This window comes from Panthera tigris, chromosome C1, assembly GCF_018350195.1.
Source record: "Panthera tigris isolate Pti1 chromosome C1, P.tigris_Pti1_mat1.1, whole genome shotgun sequence".
NCBI classification, from domain to species: Eukaryota; Metazoa; Chordata; class Mammalia; order Carnivora; family Felidae; genus Panthera; species Panthera tigris.
The window spans coordinates 101,527,741-101,547,807 of record NC_056667.1 but is presented as its reverse complement, the minus strand read 5'-3'; the positions used below and the strand labels follow the sequence as shown (position 1 = coordinate 101,547,807).

The 20,067-nt window shown below is 44.4% G+C and overlaps 1 protein-coding gene across 1 annotated transcript; it reads left to right on the top strand.

Moving 5' to 3' along the window:
- The first annotated feature begins 823 nt into the window (after positions 1–823).
- HMGCS2 (3-hydroxy-3-methylglutaryl-CoA synthase 2) lies at positions 824–19,777 on the top strand. Its single transcript, XM_015534647.2, has 10 exons — positions 824–969; positions 5,274–5,728; positions 9,191–9,316; positions 9,904–10,068; positions 11,507–11,672; positions 13,483–13,653; positions 14,956–15,062; positions 15,669–15,794; positions 17,253–17,364; positions 19,433–19,777. Exons 1-9 carry the CDS (start codon positions 866–868, stop codon positions 17,357–17,359), a joined length of 1,527 nt encoding a protein of 508 aa, XP_015390133.1. The 5' UTR covers positions 824–865; the 3' UTR covers positions 17,360–17,364; positions 19,433–19,777.
- The last annotated feature ends 290 nt before the right edge of the window (positions 19,778–20,067 follow it).

Sequence of the window (20,067 nt, the reverse complement as noted above, 5' to 3'; positions counted from 1 at the left end):
ACTGGTGCCATGAGAGAGGGGTGGAGGGAACAATTCACTGGAAGGTCAGATGGCAGGAGCCTTTTTATGGAGAAGTAGAAGAGTAGAGTGGAAAGACCAGAATCGGGAGTCAAAAGGCACAGTTGAGTCCCTAATCTGTCACTTAGGTCTTGGGGAAAGTCGTGTCATCTGACTAAATATCACTGGCCTCATCTGTAAAGTGGGCTTTTCCTGGGGAGCCCCTTTGGGGGTCCCATACTTCTATGGCAACACCTCTTGAAGTTGACTTGAAAATTGTGTAGAGCTATACACATGCAAGAGTGATGATAAAGAGAGGAGAGGTAGAGCGGAGTCCACATCCGCTCTACTCCCAGCGCTTTGCCTGTGTGCCAACAACCACTCCCAACTACTATTATTCATCCTTTTGGTTTTGAAAGATGCCCCTCATTATGCATAACATATTAAAATAATAACTGCTAACTCCACAGAGAGCATTCTGGAACAGTAAGCAAGAATAGGTCAGATGAGAAGCCAGGGTCCAAGACAGGCCAGGTGGTGTTACCTCAGGATGTGCGGCAAGGACCATCACAGCCCCATGAAGTGGCTGGCTATAAATAAGGCTGAGAAAGGAGGGATCAGAGCCATCCACCCCCACACATGCCCAGGCTCAGGGCAGCTACATACAAGTTGGAGAGATGATGTTTGTCTTCGACTCGCCCATGTTCTGAGAACTTTGGCCCAGTTTTAGAAGCCAAATGAGCCTTGATAAGCAGGGGTGGGGCTTCCAGAGGCAGGAATCTCAGAGTTCTATAAAGCCTAATGGGGCACCTCTGGGTAACTCTCCCAAGGACTGTGAATTGCTGGCTTTCTGCTTATTTCTCTGGAAATGCAACGGCTGTTGACTTCAGTGAAGCGGGTCTTGCAAGTGAAGAAAGCAATGCAGGAACCCTCCCTCTCACCTGCTAGCCTTCTTCCAGGAGCCCACCAAAGGTGAGTCACATTGTTCCCAGGGACTGTGCAGACCACTCTTTGAGAAGGGTCGTGGTACCAGTAAAAGATGGGCAGAGGGCCTGCCTTGAGGAAAAGCTCGGTAGAATCCCAGTGAAAAGTGGGCAAGGCTTGTGCACAGCCTTAGATAGGCAAGTTAACCCCTTAGGGTCTCAGCTACCTTCTCTCTAAACAGGTGGTCCCTCAGCTGCAGAGCTCCGGGATCCCGAACCTCTGATACCTGTTGTTCACAGATGACATCTTTCACTCCCCCAGCTGCACAAAGCAGTGGAAATATCAGTACCAGGGGACCCCACCCCCCGCCCCATCATTCTCTTCTCCACCACTGTTTCCACCTTTACCCTGAGCTCCTGCCAAGACCCACAGCATTCTGTGCCAACTGCAATGTTAGTCACACCCGCTGCCTCAATCACTGCAGCAAGATTCCCAATGGACTGGGGATCAGAAGCATGTTTCACTGCTCTCTGATTTCATGAGAAGGGGAAATGGGATGTAAAGATAAGTGTGTGTGTGTGTGTGTGTGTGCGCAATGTGTTGCGCACAGAAGCACACACACATACCTTTTATTCGTAAACACTCCTCCGCTTTGGCCCATGTGCTTGGAGCCTACCAGCGTTGGTAGTAAAATAACTACAGCTGGCACCTTGGGACCCACTGCACCGTGGGACTAGCCCATTCCTCCCACACTGCATTCCATGAATACTTAGAAAAATGACTATGATCTAGTGTCTTCCCTTGCCTGGGACTCAGGGAACCTGGCTGTATGAATGTGTAGAGTAGGGGCTGATGCTCCTTAAGCTTCTTATTCTCTTACTGATTCTCTGCCATTGTCCACATTCTCCCCCACCCTTTTTAGACAAGTCTAATGTCCCAGCTCAGCATTTAACCCGTTTTTGTATTTGTGAGGAAGGGATTGTCCTAGGTGTGCTTGTTTTAATAAGCAACAGTGGGCTTCCCAGAAAGAGACAAACCTCAGAGCTCAACCAACCTGCCTCTCCTTCTGGCATCCTTGGTTCACACTTGGGATCTTTGTTCACATTTCCTTTTTCTGATGTACTCATAGCTCATCCCATTTTCTGTGGCCTGGATGAGCATTAAGCATCCAACTCTTGATCTCAGCCCACGTCTGGGTCTCAGAGTCTTGACTTCAAGCCCTGCATTGGGCTCTGCACTGGGCATGAAGCCTACTTTAAAAAAAGCAACCAAACAAACAAACAAACAAAATCTTCTTTATGGGTCTCTCTGTATTTCTGTCCCTTCCACAACACCAGCTCAAAATCTAACCCAAGAACTGCTCCCATCTTAGCTTATGTTTCACTGCCTGTTAAGGAAGAGTCGTGCCTTCCACTTGATGGTCCCCACCTGCTTTTCTCCTGTGCTGTGTTCCTAATCCCCTCCACTCTCCACTCCACAGGAGGGGACTGTATTCAGTCACCCTCCACTGTGACTGCCATCCCACCGTCCCCCCCCTCCAGTTCTTCATCAGCAGAAGCTCCACTCATCCATCAAGGTTGATCTCCAATGTAGCCTCTTCCACAAAATGTTTCCTGAGCCTTCTACCCATAAGAAATCTCTGCTTCCTCCAAACTCCTGTGGGATTCTGCCTATATCTCTCTTGAGGCCCTTATCACATTCTAACTCTCCGTCGAGGTATGCGTGTATATATGTATGTTTTCGTCTATTCCTCCCACTGGTCAAGGAAGTCCTCAAGAATCTTGACCTCCTCCATGGGGCGCCTGGGTGGCTCAGTCTGTTAATTGTCCGACTTCAGCTCGGGTCATGATCTCACGGTCTGTGAGTTCGAGCCCCACGTCGGTCTCTGTGCTGCCAGCTCAGAGCCTGGAGCCTGCTTCGGATTCTGTGTCTCCCTCTCTCTCTGCCCCTCCCCTGCTCATGCTCTGTCTCTCTCTGTCTCAAAGATAAATAAAAACATTTAAAAAATTAAAAAAAAAAAGAATCTTGACCTCCTCTTGTTTTTTGCCTTCCCTCTCTACCTCTACAGCCTCTCCCTAGCACAGTGCCTGACATATAATAGTGAATTTTGAAACACAAGAGAAGGAGGAGAGATGGAATAAAGAAATAAAAGCTTAATGTGTATTCTTGAACCAAGCAACCTCCTCAAAACAAACCAGTTTTAAATGAAATAAAGTGATTACTCTCTAGAGAAAATGCAAGATTAAAAGGGCCCTCTTAACTCCAGTGGTCTGATGTTTCTGGAAGCCTCTACATGTTAACTTTTCTTCAAATCTCTGGAATCCATTTCCAGAAATAGCTCTCTACTAAGATCATTACAAAAGCTACAAAGTGGCTGATTCTTGGAACCTCTCCTTGAAAGCTGAGATTTCTAATTGGAAAGAGAGGGAGGGAGGGAGCTTAGAGAAGGCAGAATGAAAACAAGTCTGAGGGGAAAGCTAGCCAAGCACAAGACCAGTGCTGGCTAACCATTAGCTCCTATGTACTAGGGAAGACACTCCACAAATATTTGATAGTACAAACTCCAATTATTTGGGAGGAACACCAAATAAATAGGGCAGATAACTAAATTCCAAACCTCTCTTGTCAGAAATGGATGAACATTTATACTTTGCCTCACTGTTTTGTGATCCTGTGACCCACTTTGCCTCACAGCACTTCAAAGTGACCTTTCTGATGGGAGAACTGGGGTTTACCAGAAACCCAGAATCCTCAAGATGATTGACAAATGCACTCAACCTGAGCTACTGTTCTGGTGGCATACAGCTAAATGTATAAGCCTGCGGAGCCATCCTGTCCCTCACCATGGTCAGGAATTCTGTAGCCAGATATGAGTCAAAGGACCCTAGTGGCCCTCGTGAGTGCCTTGGTGACACCCAAGGTGGTGAAAGGACAGGGTATTTCTAACACATGAGTAACTATGAAGGTACTCTGAGCACATCACTTCACCAACGTATGCCATGATTTGACCATCTGTAAAAGGAAGAATATCACTAAATTTACCAGATTTCAGGTACTTTCGTGTGTGAACAGATGGAGGTGGACCTGGTGAACTCTGTACTTGTAGCTGGAAGGAGAAACTCCAGAATTTCACCAGGGATATTAGCAGTCAGTGTTAAAGCAAGGTGGGTAGGTCCAGGAAAGAAACAGATTATCTCTTCCCTCTTCCACTGTCTCCTTCCCCTTTTCCTCTCTGTTCCATTTAGAATTATTCTCTCTGTCTTCCATATTCTCACAGCATTTGCTTCTTACACTATGTATTTAGCTGTAAAATGCCTCTTCCATTAGACTGTGCTCTTTTGGTGGGCACAAAGGATGTCGTCTTCACTACTGGGCATCAAGAACATTGTGTGGGATGTGCTCAGTAAATATTGGGAGGCCCAATCAAGAAAAGCAGAGAGGATGGAATCAAGCATCAAAGTGCCTTAAAAAGTAGAAAAACAGTAAGTGTGTTCTTGTGAAGTAAAAAGAAAGAAGAAGGAGGAAGGAGGTTAATGAGAGGGGCACTTTAAAAATGAATGATAGATTTTTAAAATTATATCCTATGGGGTTTATGACATGTGTAGAAGTAAACCATATCACAATAATAGCTCAAAGGGAGGGAGAGGATAAATGAAGTTAAACTAAAGTATGGTTTTTCACTGTTCAGAAAGTAGAAGTATTAATTTAAGTTAGAGTACAATAAACCAAGCATGTATATTGTAATCTCTCTGAGGTCATTGCTAAGCGGAAAAGAGGGGATAAAATGGAATAATAATAAATACTCACTTAATCCAAAAGAATACAGGAAAGAAGAAATAAAGAAACAAAGTCCATATGAGAGAAATGGAAATAAATAGTGAGATAATCAATTTAATCCCATCTATATTAGTCATCACAATAAATGTAATTGGACTAGTTACTCCAACTAAAGCATCAATATTGTAAGACTTGTTAAAAAAGAAACAAAAAAGACCTAACTATGTGCTGTTTAGAAGAGATATGTTTTGAATATAAAGACCCTAAGAAGTTAAAAGTATAAAAGGACAGCAAAAGATATACCATGCAAACAGTAATAGAAAAAAAAAAAGAAGGCAGCTTTCTTAACATCAGGAAAAGTAGACCTTATGGAAGAAATATCACAAAGATAAAGAGGGACATCTAATAAGGATAAGAGAGTCAATTCAACAGAAAGATAACCATCTCAAATTTGCATTCATTTGACAATATAGCTTCAAAATACAGGAAAAATGGATGAAATAATTGCTGTGTTATATTTTGAGGAGACTGGCTGGAGACCACTTGTAAGATCTTGATTGTTATCTCCACTACAGGTTTTCTACAGTTCCTGCTGTCCCCTTGGCCAAAACAGATACTTGGCCAGAGAATGTGGGGATCCTTGCCTTGGAGGTCTATTTCCCAGCCCAATATGTGGACCAAACAGACCTGGAGAAATATAACAATGTGGAAGCAGGGAGGTACACAGTGGGCTTGGGCCAAACCCATATGGGCTTCTGCTCAGTCCAGGAGGACATCAACTCCCTGTGCCTGACGGTGGTACAGCAGCTGATGGAACGCACGAAGCTCCCGTGGGACTCTGTGGGCAGGCTGGAAGTGGGCACTGAGACCATCATCGACAAGTCCAAGGCTGTCAAAACAGTGCTCATGGAGCTCTTCCAGGATTCGGGCAACACTGACATTGAGGGCATAGATACCACCAATGCCTGCTACGGTGGCACTGCCTCCCTCTTCAATGCTGCCAACTGGGTAGAGTCCAGCTCCTGGGATGGTAGGTGCTGCCTGAGACCTCGTGTAAGATAGGAGCTGGGTTCAAGGCTGGATCCTTAGTTTTGTTTCTCCATTTCCCCAGTGGTTTCATCAGGGAATGAAGGACAACTCATTTATATAGCTGCTGCTGTCATCAACAACTACAATGATGATAAATGCTTAGACTTATATAGCTTTATACTGTTAATTAGGTAGCATGTGCACATAGCCATTCACTTCCAACAGCCTAGGAAGTGATTTTGATGCCTAGTTTATCAGTGAAAAAATGGAGGGTCCAATATCTTACACATAGTGTGTGGCAGGGGTGAGATGCCAAACCAAACCCAATATATTCCTCTTTCTTGTAAGCTTCTCTTTAGCCTCTGAGAGACAGAAATTTGTACAAGTTTAGATGTTAAGGGGAAGACACCCTGGTAGAAATAGACCCAGAGAATCACAGGATACACTAGTACACAGAGTATTTCTTCTCTTTCTCCCTTTCCTGGTTACTAGGAAATTGTTTTTTGCTTAACATACGAACATTATCCTGTCTCTTACTTATATTTTCCCTCAATGATATATTAGAGGATGAACACCTGTTGTGATAGCAAGAAAATGTCCAAGAGAAACAGAACAAGTTGAGAGTTTGAAACCTAGCTCTGTTGATCATTGTTGACAAGTCCCTTAACCACTTCGAGCCTCAGAGTTCTTATTTGGTGACCTGCCTTGCAGGGATGGTAAAAAGACTGTAGAAGAGATTCACAGAGCCGTGAAAGAACATTTCTGTCAAGGCACTTAGTATATTTACTAAGTTGGAAACTAGAGTTTAAAACTGTAGAAACCATAATTAACATTAATGGTAAAGTCTTAATGTTGGCAGGGAACTTAAAGTTTATCTAATCAAATATTCTTTGTTTAAAGAGAGGCCAAGAGTTGAACTCTTTGCCTCTGATCACACAGCATGGCAGTGCAATTCACACATCCATTCAGTATTGATTCTGACTGTTCTGTGTAGCCTCACCATCAAAGGTTCCATTGACTTGGGATGTCCCAGCCCCTACAACATCAAGTATGTTCTTACAATGCTTCTCCTACTTGGCACTTATTGCCTGTCCAGCAACCCCTACTCCTGTCATCACCAATATGTCCAGTCAAGCATTTAGTTGGAGAATAGAAATGAAGGGCAAGGGACACTCACCAACCTTTAACCAAAACTAGGAACCTTGTTCGGGAATATCATAAGCTTCAAGCATGTCATTTCAAATGAGTAGATTCTGCTGAGTGGCAGCATACTCCACAGGAGGGCATCCTTCTTTAACATGATGTCTTGGTCAGAGGGAGGAAAAAAAACTTGAGATGTGAATCATTTTGTATCAAAACAAAAGCGTATTTAAACTTTAGCCTAATGGCAACCACCAAGACTAGACAAAATCAGTGTAGGTGGGATTTCTGCTTTGACCTGGCCAACGTTCCACCTGGGATCCCTCAGATGGACAGAGATGGTTCTGGGACTTACCAGGAATTTCAGAATCACTCCAGAAAGACAGTAGGGTATGAGGGAAGGAAAAAGTCGTATAGCCTCAGATTGTCCAGCAGACTTCAATTTTTGCTCTTTTTTTTCTTTAGTGAAAGTAATTGAAATTTATAATTAAAAAATATACACATACACAAAAGAGTGGACAGTGAAGAAAAAGTTCCCTTTCAACACCCCATTATCACTTTCCAGAATTTCACGCTAACGGTTTCTATATATTCTTCCAGAATTTTTCTATGTACTTCCAAGCATACACATAAGTATTCAGTTTTAGTTTTTAACATTGTACATATTATTCCTCATCTCCATGATGTCTTAGAGGTCATTTTATATCACTATATATAAGGTCTACTTCATCTTTGAAAAGCCTTACAATATTCTATTGATGAATATGCCAAACTTTATTTAATTGGTCCCATATTGATAGATCTTTAGACTGTGTATTTTTTACAATTATACAAAAATGTTTTATTTTTTAATTAGAGAGAGAGAGAGAGAGCCTGCAAGTGGGAGAGAAGGGCAGAGGGAGAGAGAGAGAATCTTAAGCAGGCTCTATGCTCAGTGTGTAACCCAATGGAGGGCTCAATCCCACAACCCTGGGATCATGACCTGAGCTGAAATCAAAGTTAGCTGCTTAACCGATTGATTGAGCCACCCAGGTGCCCTTAAAAAAATGTTTTAATGAACATTGTATAATAGCTTGTGATAATGTGGTAAGAATAAGTTCTTAGAAATGGAGTTGCTTCATATGTTGATTTGAAAGTTTAATAGAGGGGCACCTGGGTGGCTCAGTCGGTTGAACCTCTGACTCTTGATTTCAGCTCAGGTCATGATCTCACGGTTAGTGAGATTGAACCCTGTATCAGGCACTGCGCTGACAGAGCAGAGGCTGCTTGGGATTCTCTCTCTCCCTCTCTGTCCCTCTCCCGCACACATACACACTATCTCAGAATAAATAAATAAACTTTTAAAATAAATAAATAAAAGTTTGATAGAATGTGCCAAACTGTTCTTCAAGATGTACTAAAAAGTACATTCTTACAATACGTATTATCAAACTTTCTAATCTTTGTCAACTTAATAGGGAAAAATAAGAATTTGTCTTTTTTTTTCATTATAAGAGAACTTCAATATTTTTTGGGATGTTCATTGGCCATTCTCCTATTACATACCTTGTTTTTTTTATGAGACTTTTATAAATGAAAGAAAATAGCTTTTTGTTGATTTTAAATATTGTAAATATGTCCCCAGTTTGTCTGAGCTTGTTTCTTTTTTTTTATTTTTTTTAATGTTTATTTATTTTTGAGAGAGACAGAGACAGAGCATGGGCGGGGGGCAGTGACAGAGACACAGAATCTGAAACAGGCTCCAGGCTCAGCTGTCAGCACAGAGCCTGATGCAGGGCTCAAACTCACGGACCGTGACATCATGACCTAAGCCGAAGTCGGACACCCAACCAACTAAGCCACACAAGCACCCCTGTCTGAGCTTGTTTCTGATAAAAAGTTTGAATTTTTAGATAGCCAAATTTATTAATCTTTTCTTTAATAGCTTCTAAATACTTTTTTTTATAGTTTCCAAACTATATATAAACTATATATAAAACAATATTTTTGTTGTTGGGGATGGAGTTGGGAGTTATTCGAATTCTTAAAAGAAGGTTCTTGGGTTTCAATGAATTTGTGTTGGAATCCTGACCCTAAATCCTTATCATACTATCTATTTGCTGTGTGCCTTGGCCAAGTGACTTAAGTTCCTTGGGCCTCAATTTCTTTGTCTATAAAGAGGGAATAACTGTACCTGATATATAGGCTTATTGTGAGAGCAGGGATATTTGTTTTTGTTCACTGGTCTATCTTCATTACCTAAAATTGTGCCTGGGTCATAGAAAGCACCCCATCTACTCAAGATTTGGTAGTGATGATAATTACGTCTTGTCTCTCATTACAGGTCGCTATGCAATGGTGGTCTGTGGAGACATTGCAGTCTATCCCAGTGGTAACGCTCGTCCCACAGGTGGGGCTGGAGCCGTGGCCATGCTGGTTGGACCCAAGGCCCCTCTGACCCTCGAGAGAGGTCTGTGATAAACTGTGGATATGTGGTACAAAGAGACTGTGCATGGCATAGTCAAATACATAGCTCCCAATCCCAAACTGGCATACTCACTATGCAGAGCTAAAGTATGGATTTGAGGATGACATTGCTTGCCTTCAAAAGGCTGTATGTACTGGGGAGCAAAGGGCAGGGAGGAAGGGAAGAGAGGGATCGGTGAGCTTTCCTCTTCTGCACGATCACACATGGGGATAATGATGCATGGAACGAGTGGCATTGATGCTGTAGATGAGGACCCTTAAGGAGCTAGACTGGCAACTGAATATGAAAGAAGATAATTGGGTATGAGGAGAAAGGTTCTCCCTTGAGACTTTTGGCATCTATTCCAGATTTTAAGCCTGTATAGGTATGGAAAGGGAAATATACATCTCATGCTATAAGGGCAACAATCTGTTCAACTTCCTTTGAATGTGTGAGGGATGTTGAGTGGGTTCAGGCTTGAGCATGAGACAGAGGAAGACCAAGAAATTATTGGCACATGGTTCCCCTATCCTCTCTGCTCTGTGGGGACTGCATTGTACAGTCCTGAATCCCTCTGTGTGCCTTGCCAGGGCTTAGGGGAACCCACATGGAGAACGTATACGACTTCTACAAACCAGATGGGGCTACAGAGTACCCAATGGTGGATGGGAAGCTCTCCATCCAGTGCTACCTACGGGCCTTGGACAGATGTTACACATTATACCGTCAAAAAATCCAGAACCAGTGGAAGCAAGGTATGGGGCTCAGAGGGTAGAAAATGGGGACTCTATTTCCATGGGGCCAAGGGTTTGTCCTAAAAGCTTAAGACAAGGTTTCTTCTCTCCTCCAAAAATGATCTCAAGAGAACTGCTTCATGTAATTCCTTTGACACCCTTTGACACCCTGTAAGTCATCAAGAGTGAAAGTACCCTTCCTTTGACACCCTTCCATGGGTCTATGCTTAAGTCCATCTGGAAGCCATCCAAATTCAAGTATGAAGTTAAATGAAAGAAAAGAAACAATTCAGAACCAAAGCCACCAGTAGGAAACCAGTGGGTGTCAGCCACCTGGGGAGGTACTGTGGTGAGTCAGAATAACCACCTCCTACTGGGGCTAGGATTTGTTTCTGTTGAAGCCAGGAGTGATTTGACTCATGATTTGTAGTTTGCTACCTCTTAAAGTCTGGTTGATGTTGAAAAATCTGACCTCTATTTTTGGTACACTAACATATTAGTGTTGAAAAATCTGACCTCTATTTTTGGTACACTAACGTATTAGTGATTTGTCTTTGGATGGTAATGTTACAAGTTAATTTTATTTTCACCTTTAGTTTCTGAGTTTTCCTGCTAAGAAAACATGTACCGCTTTCGTAATCAGAAAAGAAGCAAACTTCAGCTTAAAAATACAGAGCAATCTACTTTAAAGAAAATACAAGGGTTCTTAACTGCGTACTCCTGCCCAGACAAGCATCAGTGTAGGAAAAGGCATGTACAGAAGTGCCAGAGCACGGATGCTCTAGGGGTGGCCTAAGGAGCCACTTCTTGACCCTTTCCACCATGCTGAGAGGAATGCCAGCTGCCACCGACCCCACGGGTTAAGCAGTCCACCTGGACCTCTCTACCTCCCGTCCACTATAAAATCGCTCTTGGCTAATTACTCTCACCAGCTCGGAATCCTTTTGGCATTCTAATTTTGCTCCTTAACCTCCTACGAAATTTGATTGATGCTGCTTTGACTCTCAGCACTAAATTATAAACACTCCTAAGGGCAGAGGGCACATTGCCCTCCTCCTTGGAGTGAGAGAGACAGTCTGGGGTGTAGAGTCAAAGACATCAGAACCTAAATCCAAAGTCAGCCGTTTTCAAGATGGGTAATCGTGGACACATGCCCTAGCTTCATATTTTAGAGACTCTGTTTCCTCCTCTGAAAAATAGAGAAAGTAATGCAACAGTAGTTTGATTTGGAGGAATTATCTGTCAGAAAGGTTGGCAACAGTAGAGAGGAAGAAAATATTTGTTTCTCTCACTTCTTTCTTTTTAAGTAAGTGCTTAGCAGAATGCTCGTTAAGTGAATGAACAAACCCATGTGGGTTGCTGGAGGCTGTGAGTCCCTCAGCACACTTAGGTCGCGGGACACAGGTCTAAATGGCTCATCTGCCATGGCACATCCTTGCTTTCACATTTCCTCTTCCAGCTGGCATCGATCGGCCTTTCACTCTCGATGACTTACAGTTTATGATCTTTCACACGCCCTTCTGCAAGATGGTCCAGAAATCTCTGGCTCGCCTGATGTTCAATGACTTCCTGTCAGCCAGCAGCAACACAAAGACCAGCCTGTATAAGGGGCTGGAGGACTTCAGGTGAGTCCTCTTTGGGGGAACCTAGACGTTCGTGAGGGCTGAGGAAAGAGGAGGTTTCTGCACGTCTAGGCAGCCATGGGGGGAGAAGGGGCAATCCTCCAACACAATACAAATGACACGGAGTCCACGAGTTATTGGGTAATGGTCTGCATAGCGCCCTCCTCCTTTTATCTCAGGGAGCACAGGGCGTTTGCCAGCACCTCGAGATCAAGTGGCTATAAGAAGCTTCAGAGAATAAGAAAAAAAGGGGAAAGGGAGTGTGGCTAAATCATTCAGTCAGGAAACATTTTTTTTTAAAATGTCTAATGTTTATTTATTTTTGAGAGAAAGGGAGACAGAGCATGAGCGGGAGAGGGGCAGAGAGAGAGGGAGACACAGACTCTGAAGCAGCTCCAGGCTCTGAGCTGTCAGCACGGAGCCTGACTCGGGGCTCGAACCCACAAACCGTGAGATCATGACCCTAGCCGAAGTCCAAAACTTAACCGACGGAGCCACCCAGGTGTCCCAAGTCAAAAAAACATTTTATGCGTCAGGCATCATACTAAACTCTAAGGACACCAAAATGAATGTGACTCCCTGGTCCCTGCCTTGAGGATCTTACAGAAACACCTAGAAGCAGATAATCACAGTATGGGATGGCAACTTCAGGAGCGTCAGGCCTCATTCTCACTTGCCTTTGGTTTAATGTCTCACTTGTTGCCTCAATTTCCTCCACCTATGAAATGGAGATAGTCTAGTTCACCCCCTTAGAAGAGTACTATTTATTGAGGCATCACTCCAAGACATTTAGAAAAGAAGACTCTTCAATATACAGTTCCCACTGGGAAGAAAATATTCCCTTTTATTCTTGGTAGCTGTTTTTTTTCAAGTTTTGGTGTATTCTACCAACACTTGCCCCTATTGCTAACCTACTGCCCCTACTAACCTCACCACTAACTAAAATATCAAAATTAGCACAAACACTGCTTCTAAGACCCATGTCTTAGATCCATGTCTTAGAAGTAGTGTTTCTGTCCCATGAAAAACAAAATTCTAATATACACCAAAGGTAATAGTTTACTGTCTTTAATATATGAAAGCCTCATCAACAATAAGATAAACACCCTGATAGAAAACGGAGAAAAAGATATGGACCAGAAATTTCCTCGAAGAAGAAATGCACACGATCCTATTTTTCAACGTGTGCACTCAGTGGCAACGAATCTAAGCGAGTTACCATTTTCCTTACATAGCTGTTTTAAAATTTGAACACCCAGAAGTGACAAGGCTCTGGGAAGACAGGCAACCATGGACGTGTCAACTGACACAAGGACATTGGGGAGAAATAGGAAAACACGAAGCAAAGGCCTTGAAGAGGTGCACACCTTTTGGTTCAGTAAATCCACACGTTGAAGGGAACAGGTAGCTCTTTGCTGTAGTGTTTTCACTGGGGGACAGGCGTGGGGAGAGTAGTTAAGGTAGGGCATGTTGTACCATGACTCGTTCTGCAGCCTTTAAAAATAATGTTATGGAAGATGATTTAATGTCATAGGAAAAATTAGCCAGGGAAGCATGATGAGTAGAATGCATAGCATGATTTTATTTTCCACTTAACTCTATGAAAGCAGGATGTATTCCGCAAGAACAGTATGACCTAAGTGCTCTCTCTGAATGGTAGGACTCTTAGTGACATCGTTTTTCTTTGTGCTTGTCTGTATTTCCTAATATTTTATAATAAAAACACGTGCCCCAAAGTCTTCTTTCCAGAAGCTGTTACTTTCCTCCCCTCTTATGCTGTCTCACCTGGCCTGTTTTTCTGGCCGCCTCCCAGGGGGCTAAAGCTGGAAGACACCTACACCAACAAGGACCTGGATAAGGCACTTCAAAAGGCCTCTCTGGACATGTTCAACAAGAAAACCAAGGCCTCCCTTTACCTCTCCACGCACAACGGGAATACATACACCTCATCGCTGTATGGATGCTTGGCTTCCCTTCTGTCCCAGTGAGTACTGTGTCTGGTCCCACCATCTCCCTCCCAACCCACAGTCAGAGGGGTCAACCAAGTTTGGTTCCTCTTCTAGTTCAGAAATTTGTAAGGAAGGAAAGAAAGAAGGAGAGAAAATGAAAGAAACTTGTTTCAAAAGTATATGTATAGGCAGCTTTACTATCGGTATTAAACAATGGTCTCCAATGTGATGTTGTATGATGTCAAGGGATGTGCAAGACCTGCCCGGATGCAGCAAGTATACAGGAGCACTTTTGTGCATGTTTTTATCCCATCCATTTGAAGTCTCTGTACTTAGGAAGAGAGTACACAGCACTCCACTGAGTTAGAGAGCACTTAACTGGTGGTTAAGAGTCAAGCTGTAGAACCTGCAACCTAGGTTCAAATACCACTTATCAGCTTTGACCTTGGAAAAATACTTAACCTCTGTGTGCCTCACTTTCCCCATCTATAAAATGTGTACACTAATAATACCTACCTTTTTGGGTTTTGATGAGTGTTAAATGTCTAAAAGAATTAAGGGCACCTCGACGGCTTAGTCGGTTAAGCTTCTGACTTTGGCTCAGGTGATGATCTCACGGTCCATGAGTTTGAGCCCCATGTCGGGCTCTGTGCTGACAGCTCAGAGCCTGGAGCTGGCTTCGGATTTTGTGTCTCCCTCTCTCTCTGCCCCTCCCCCGCTTGTACTCTGTCTCTCTCTCAAAAATAAATAAACATTAAAAAAATTTTTTTTTAAGAATTGAAACAGTAGTGTTCAGCAAGTGCTCAGATGTTATTTGGTATTTCTGTTGATATTCTATTTTGTGGGTTTTATAAGGTGATACCTGTACTATAGTACCTGTATATAACATAAGATATATATATGTATGTATATATATATATATATATATATATGAACTCGATCAAATTATTACTGATGAGGGGATGATAAAAAAGTTACATGTGGTGAAACATTACCAGCAAACATGGAAGCCTTGAATTGGTCTGACCTCCAAACTTCGAGTTCACTGAATTCATCTTGTCCTCATAGGTGAGAAGGAGCCCCTTTCATACCCCCAAATTCCGTTATGCTCATTGTGCCTTCGGTAGCTTGGATTTTAGTTGCTCTCCTCCTGGCAGATTTTCTTCTCTCTGGGCCTATCCCCAGGGTCTTCTAAAAGTCCCTATTTGCGTAGAGAGCCTGGAGCCCATTTCTACTTGCAAGAGGTTGACTAGATTGGGCCGATAGGTTGGTGGCTTATTTGAAGTGCAGAGTATAATGCCAATACGTTTCTGGGGTTTTGATTTCTTTCCCTGCAGGCACTCTGCCCAAGACTTGGCTGGCTCCAGGATTGGGGCCTTCTCTTACGGCTCTGGCTTGGCAGCGAGTTTTTTTTCATTTCGAGTGTCCCAGGATGCTTCTCCAGGTGAGTTCTATCAGGCACTTCTGGTAAGATTCATCTGGTAAAAGAAACCACGCTCTGCCTCATCACTACTGAGGCTCCTATCTTGACAGACGATGTTGTGATTAAAAGCCAAGGAACTCCCTGAAGGGATTTAAGCAATGGAGTAAGTTTGTCTAACTTATGTAGTTGAAGCATTTGCCTGGCTCCTACTTGGACTAGACTGAAGAGAAACAAAGGCAAAAACAGGGGAACAAGTCAGGTCGTTCCAGCAAATAGACGAGGCAAGAAATAATCAATGGTCATTTGTCACAACCGGTTAAAGGGAAGTTGGTGGGTTTGAGATATCCAATAAATAAATATTTGCTGATTATTTTACGTCAGATGTGATCAGGGGTGCACACGTAAGCACTGTGTGGGACATACCTTGACTGGATGAGTGTGTTTGCTTGTATGTTTTGCTAACATTATGTTTGCTGACCTTTATCATTTCTTGACATGCTAAGCCCCACACAGCACTTTCCTTCAGGGTCTGAACTTTCATAGAACCTCGCTGTCTATCGGACTCATGGTCAGCAGCAGTGATAATGACCGTGAAGTAGATTTAACAGTCTGGCCACTGTCTCCCAGGATCCCCCCTGGAGAAGCTGGTGTCCAGTGTCTCAGACCTGCCAAAACGCCTCGCCTCCCGGAAGCGTATGTCTCCCGAGGAGTTCACAGAAATAATGGACCAAAGAGAACAATTCTACCATAAGGGTAAGAAAAAGGGCAGGAAGAGAAAGAGAGGGATTTTTGTTCTCAGATTCCACGCCAGGGGCAGAGAGCTGGGGATTCATTGGAAGTCTAGACTACAGCGGGCCAGCGCAAATATGTCTATGATATGATGGGGAGAAAACCTGTTATGTCCAAGGATGCAAGAATTGAGTGGGGAAGCATTTAGCAGAGTAGAGAAGAGGGGGGAGACAGCATGTAACTTCCCAGAATAGACTGTAGCTACCTACTCAAAACAGGATACGGGACAGTGTAGTCCCAAGGATACTAGATGCGTGGTCTTGAAAACTGCTATCTGTGTAACAGGTGAAAGAACCCAGACTTTGGAGCTGGATATTCCAATCTAAACTGACCTATGACAAACATCAGCTCTTTATCTTTGGGGAATCTATTGAAATCTTACTCAGTTGTCTCATTCTAAAGTCATTACCAGCTTTGCAGGATTGCCAATTGATTAAATGAATTAATGTATATAAATAAGCTATCAACAGATATTACTATCTCTGCCTACCTGCCCCCTTTCCTTAAGAAACATTAAAAAAAAAGTATTGCCCTCTCCCCAAAAAAGCAACAAAGGAAAAAAAGACAAAAGCTAAAGTTACAACTGGAAAGACCAGATGGTGGTTTAAAACAATTTTTTTAATGTTTATTTTTGAGAGAGAGAGACTCAGAACACGAGCAGGGGAGGGGCAGCGAGTGAGGGAGACCCAGGCAGGCTCCAGGCTCTGAGCTGTCAGCACAGAGCCCAATATGGGCTTGAACTCATGAGCCATGAGATCATGACCTGAGCCGAAGTCAGTTGCTTAACCGACTAGCCACCCAGGCAGTGGTTTTAAAACCAGTACCAGAACAAAACATATTTTCTCAAAGACTTGGGACACATGGCTTGCAGTGTGATATGAAAAGGACACAGAATTCACAGAAATGGGAACGTTCTGGAAAACTTTAGACCTAGTAGTCTGCATGTCTGCAACAGGGGACATGTTAGAATAAAGAAGAAAAACAAAATAAAAACAGGACCCAAGATGAATGCTGACGGACAAAGAACAGAAATACTACAATGCATCAGATCCAGAGAATTTAGGGCTAGGAAGGAAGTGTCTGTTAGAAGCCAGGAAGCTCAAAGGCACACATACCTCAAGCCAGATAGCATTGACAAAAGGACATGATGAGGACTTCAGTAGAGGAAGGGTGAGTTTACTGTAGGGAAAGGTCATACTCCTTGAGGAAAAGTTCTAATAGGCAAGCCAAATACTAGATTCAAGATGGCTGCTTCTGGTTCTTGGGCTGGTCCCGGGCTCTGTCGGGGGGGAGGTAACAGGTGGCCTCACAGCCCCTTGCAGCACAGCCAGGACAGCTTCAACGTGAAGGCATCCCCAGACTATTGTCTCTTCCCCACCCCCATGCAGCCTTCCCTAAGCATTGCTTCTGCTCCCTCCACAGTGAATTTCTCACCACCTGGTGACATAAGCAGCCTGTTCCCAGGCACCTGGTACCTGGAGCAAGTGGATGAGCTACATCGTCGCAAGTACGCCCGGCGGCCGGTCTAAAGGTGGTGAGTGATTCTGCAGGGCTGGTGGCACAGAGCTTTTCCTCTTCAGATGCAGTTCCGATAGTGTCACCAGGCCAGGCTGGATCGATAGCTCCAAGGTGATCAGAGGTGGGGAGTTTGTACCACGAGGACCACGTCAAACTGTTGGGGCTCTTTGCCTTGGAACGACTAGAGCTGGGGAAGGGCCATGCTTGAAACTTGGGAATGTCAAAAAAAAAAAAAAGGGGGGCAACTGGTTTACCCAACCTGCTCACCAGGGCAAGGTCCCCTAGAAGCTTGGCAGAAACCAAGTTAGCATCTATGAGGGGAAGCAGGCTGTGAGCCTGAGCCTGTGGGACTTGTTCTTCCAGCGGGGACAGACCAGTAACAAAGATGAGTGGCTTCAGGAAAGGTACTCACTGGTGTGTTGGGGGCAGATCCATGAAGAAACAGGGTGCTGGGGATTCTGCTGGAGCCAGAAGCTTGGGTGGAAGGGAGCCTCACCATGTAGTCCTTCCTGGGGAGGAAGGGGTGAGGTGTGGAAACTCAGCAAGGGATGGGAGTGGGGAGGACAGAAGGGTTCCTGCCAGAGGACTGCCTGAGAAGGGGGCATGGGAGACTTCTTTGGGTGCTTTTAAAAGGAAAGTCAAGAATTCCAATTTAGAATCTTGTAGTTCATGGACTCAGACATCTGCCTTCGGTTTATCTTGCAAGTTGGTAAAATGCAGAATGGAGGAGGGAGAAGCAATTTCTGCAACGACCCATAAATCTCAATAAATGCAATCCCCAAATACTTCCTGTGTGTGCACGTGTATAGTGTCCCTCCTTTGGTAGATGAAGGAAGAAGGGTAAAAAGGTTTGCGAAGGACAAGGTGTGGAGCAAGGGAAGAGGAGGAAGCCCGCGGGGAAAGGAGATATGCGGATAAAGCAGCAAGACCACAGGATGCAGATGTCCTCGGTTCCCACGGCCTGGCCTCCCCTGCGGGGATGTGAAGTGCCAGGCGAGGTGGACAAGGGGCCTGCCGGGCCAGGCCCGCAGGGTGTGGTGGACTCACGAGCTCAGCGAGCAGGGTCACAGACTTTGGCACTGCCTTGGGGCCACTGGTTGCTGGCTTGCTTGTTTGCAGTCTGATTCTTACGGGCAAGTCAGTGGCAAAGAGGAGACAGCTGCATGCGTCAAGCTAGTTCAGGCATCAGAAGCAGAGAGAGAGGGGGGCGCCTGGGGGGCCCAGTCGGCTAAGCGTGTGACCTCGGCTCGGATCACAATCTCACGGTACATGAGTTCGAGCCCCGCATCAGGCTCTGCATTGATGGTGTGGAGTCTGCTTGGGATTCACTCTGTCTCCCTCTCTCTCTGCCTCTCCCCCACTCATTCTTGTTCTCTCTCAAAAAAATAAATTAATTAATTTAAAAAAAAAAAAAGAGGAGAGAGACAGAAAAATTTGGGACTTTCAAAGGAGAGTTTCCGAATTAGGCTCCCTTCCCATCACGATCCATAAACATGATGCCTCTGAAGAGGAAAGCTGGGGCTCCTGTCGTCATCTCTCTCATGCTGATAACTCGTACAAGCGAGGAACCTACCACAATGAAATTTTAGCTGAGTTAGATTTTATGTCAGTGTGGTGCTCTGGGGAGCTCCATCTCATCACCATCCAGCCTTGCCAGCCTGCTTTTTTATTATTATTATTTTACTATTATTTTTTTTAACGTTTATTTATTTTTGAGAGAGAGACAGAGACAGAGTGCAAGTGGGAGAGGGGCAGAAAGAGAGGGAGACCCAGAATCCGAAGCAGGGTCCAGGCTCTGAGCTGTCAGCACAGCTGAACCACCCAGGCACCCCAACCAGCCTGCTCTTGCATCAGGCAGGATGTGTCCCTTGGCTCCCGTGGCACGGGGCACAGGGGGGGCTCAGGCACCTAGGCTCGGGTCTGGGTGGGCAGCAGAGCTCCCCAGACCTCAGGACCAGGTAGGAGAGCCCCTCTGCATAGCCTCACCTCAGGCAAGAAACAGGTACCAGGAGCAAGGGGGGGGGGGGGATGCCCAGGATGAGAGTTGCATTGATGTGGTTCTTTTCTTTCTTTAAATTCTACAGATCCATGGAGTGGTTCCTGAGAAATCTACACCAGCAGAATTTCTGCCCACGGATCATATTTTTAAAAGCCCACTCTTAGATGGAAATGGATTGGATCGGACACAGTAGCCCCCAGAAGCACTGCCCCTGGAGAGTGAGGGGCCATCCTTAGCACTCTTTATGTCTTTCTCTGCCACAATCACTGTCAAGGGCTTATGGTACTGCAGCGGTCTTCTGGGGAGGAGGGGTTGGAAAGAAGGCCTAGCTCACAATCGCTGCCCTCCAGAACTGTGAAAACACCCAGATAACTTTGCTTATCACAGCTTCGTGGCTGTTTGTATCATTATTAAATTTCTGTGCTGTTATAGCTTCATTCCTTTCTTAAGTTTTTCTGTCAATTTCTAAATTTTATACCGGGAACTTTTTATTTATTTATTTTTTTACATTTATTTATCTTTGAGAGACAGAGTGTGAGTAGGAGAGGGGCAGAGAGAGAAGGAGACACAGAATTCGAAGCAGACTCCAGGCCCTGAGCTGTCAGCACAGAGCCTGACGTGGGGCGCAAACCCATGAACCGCAAGATCATGACCAGAGCTTAAGTTGGATGCTCAACCGACTGAGCCCCCCAGGTGCCCCTATATAAACCCATATGACAC

Excerpts from the sequence above, each read along its gene's own strand:
- HMGCS2 (XM_015534647.2), top strand. The coding sequence starts at position 866 with ATGCAACGGCTGTTGACTTCAGTGAAGCGGGTCTTGCAAGTGAAGAAA. Across the intron at positions 13,654-14,955 it reads TTGGCTTCCCTTCTGTCCCA|GCACTCTGCCCAAGACTTGG; the intron begins GTGAGTACTGTG and ends CTTTCCCTGCAG. Across the intron at positions 15,795-17,252 it reads AGAACAATTCTACCATAAGG|TGAATTTCTCACCACCTGGT; the intron begins GTAAGAAAAAGG and ends CTCCCTCCACAG.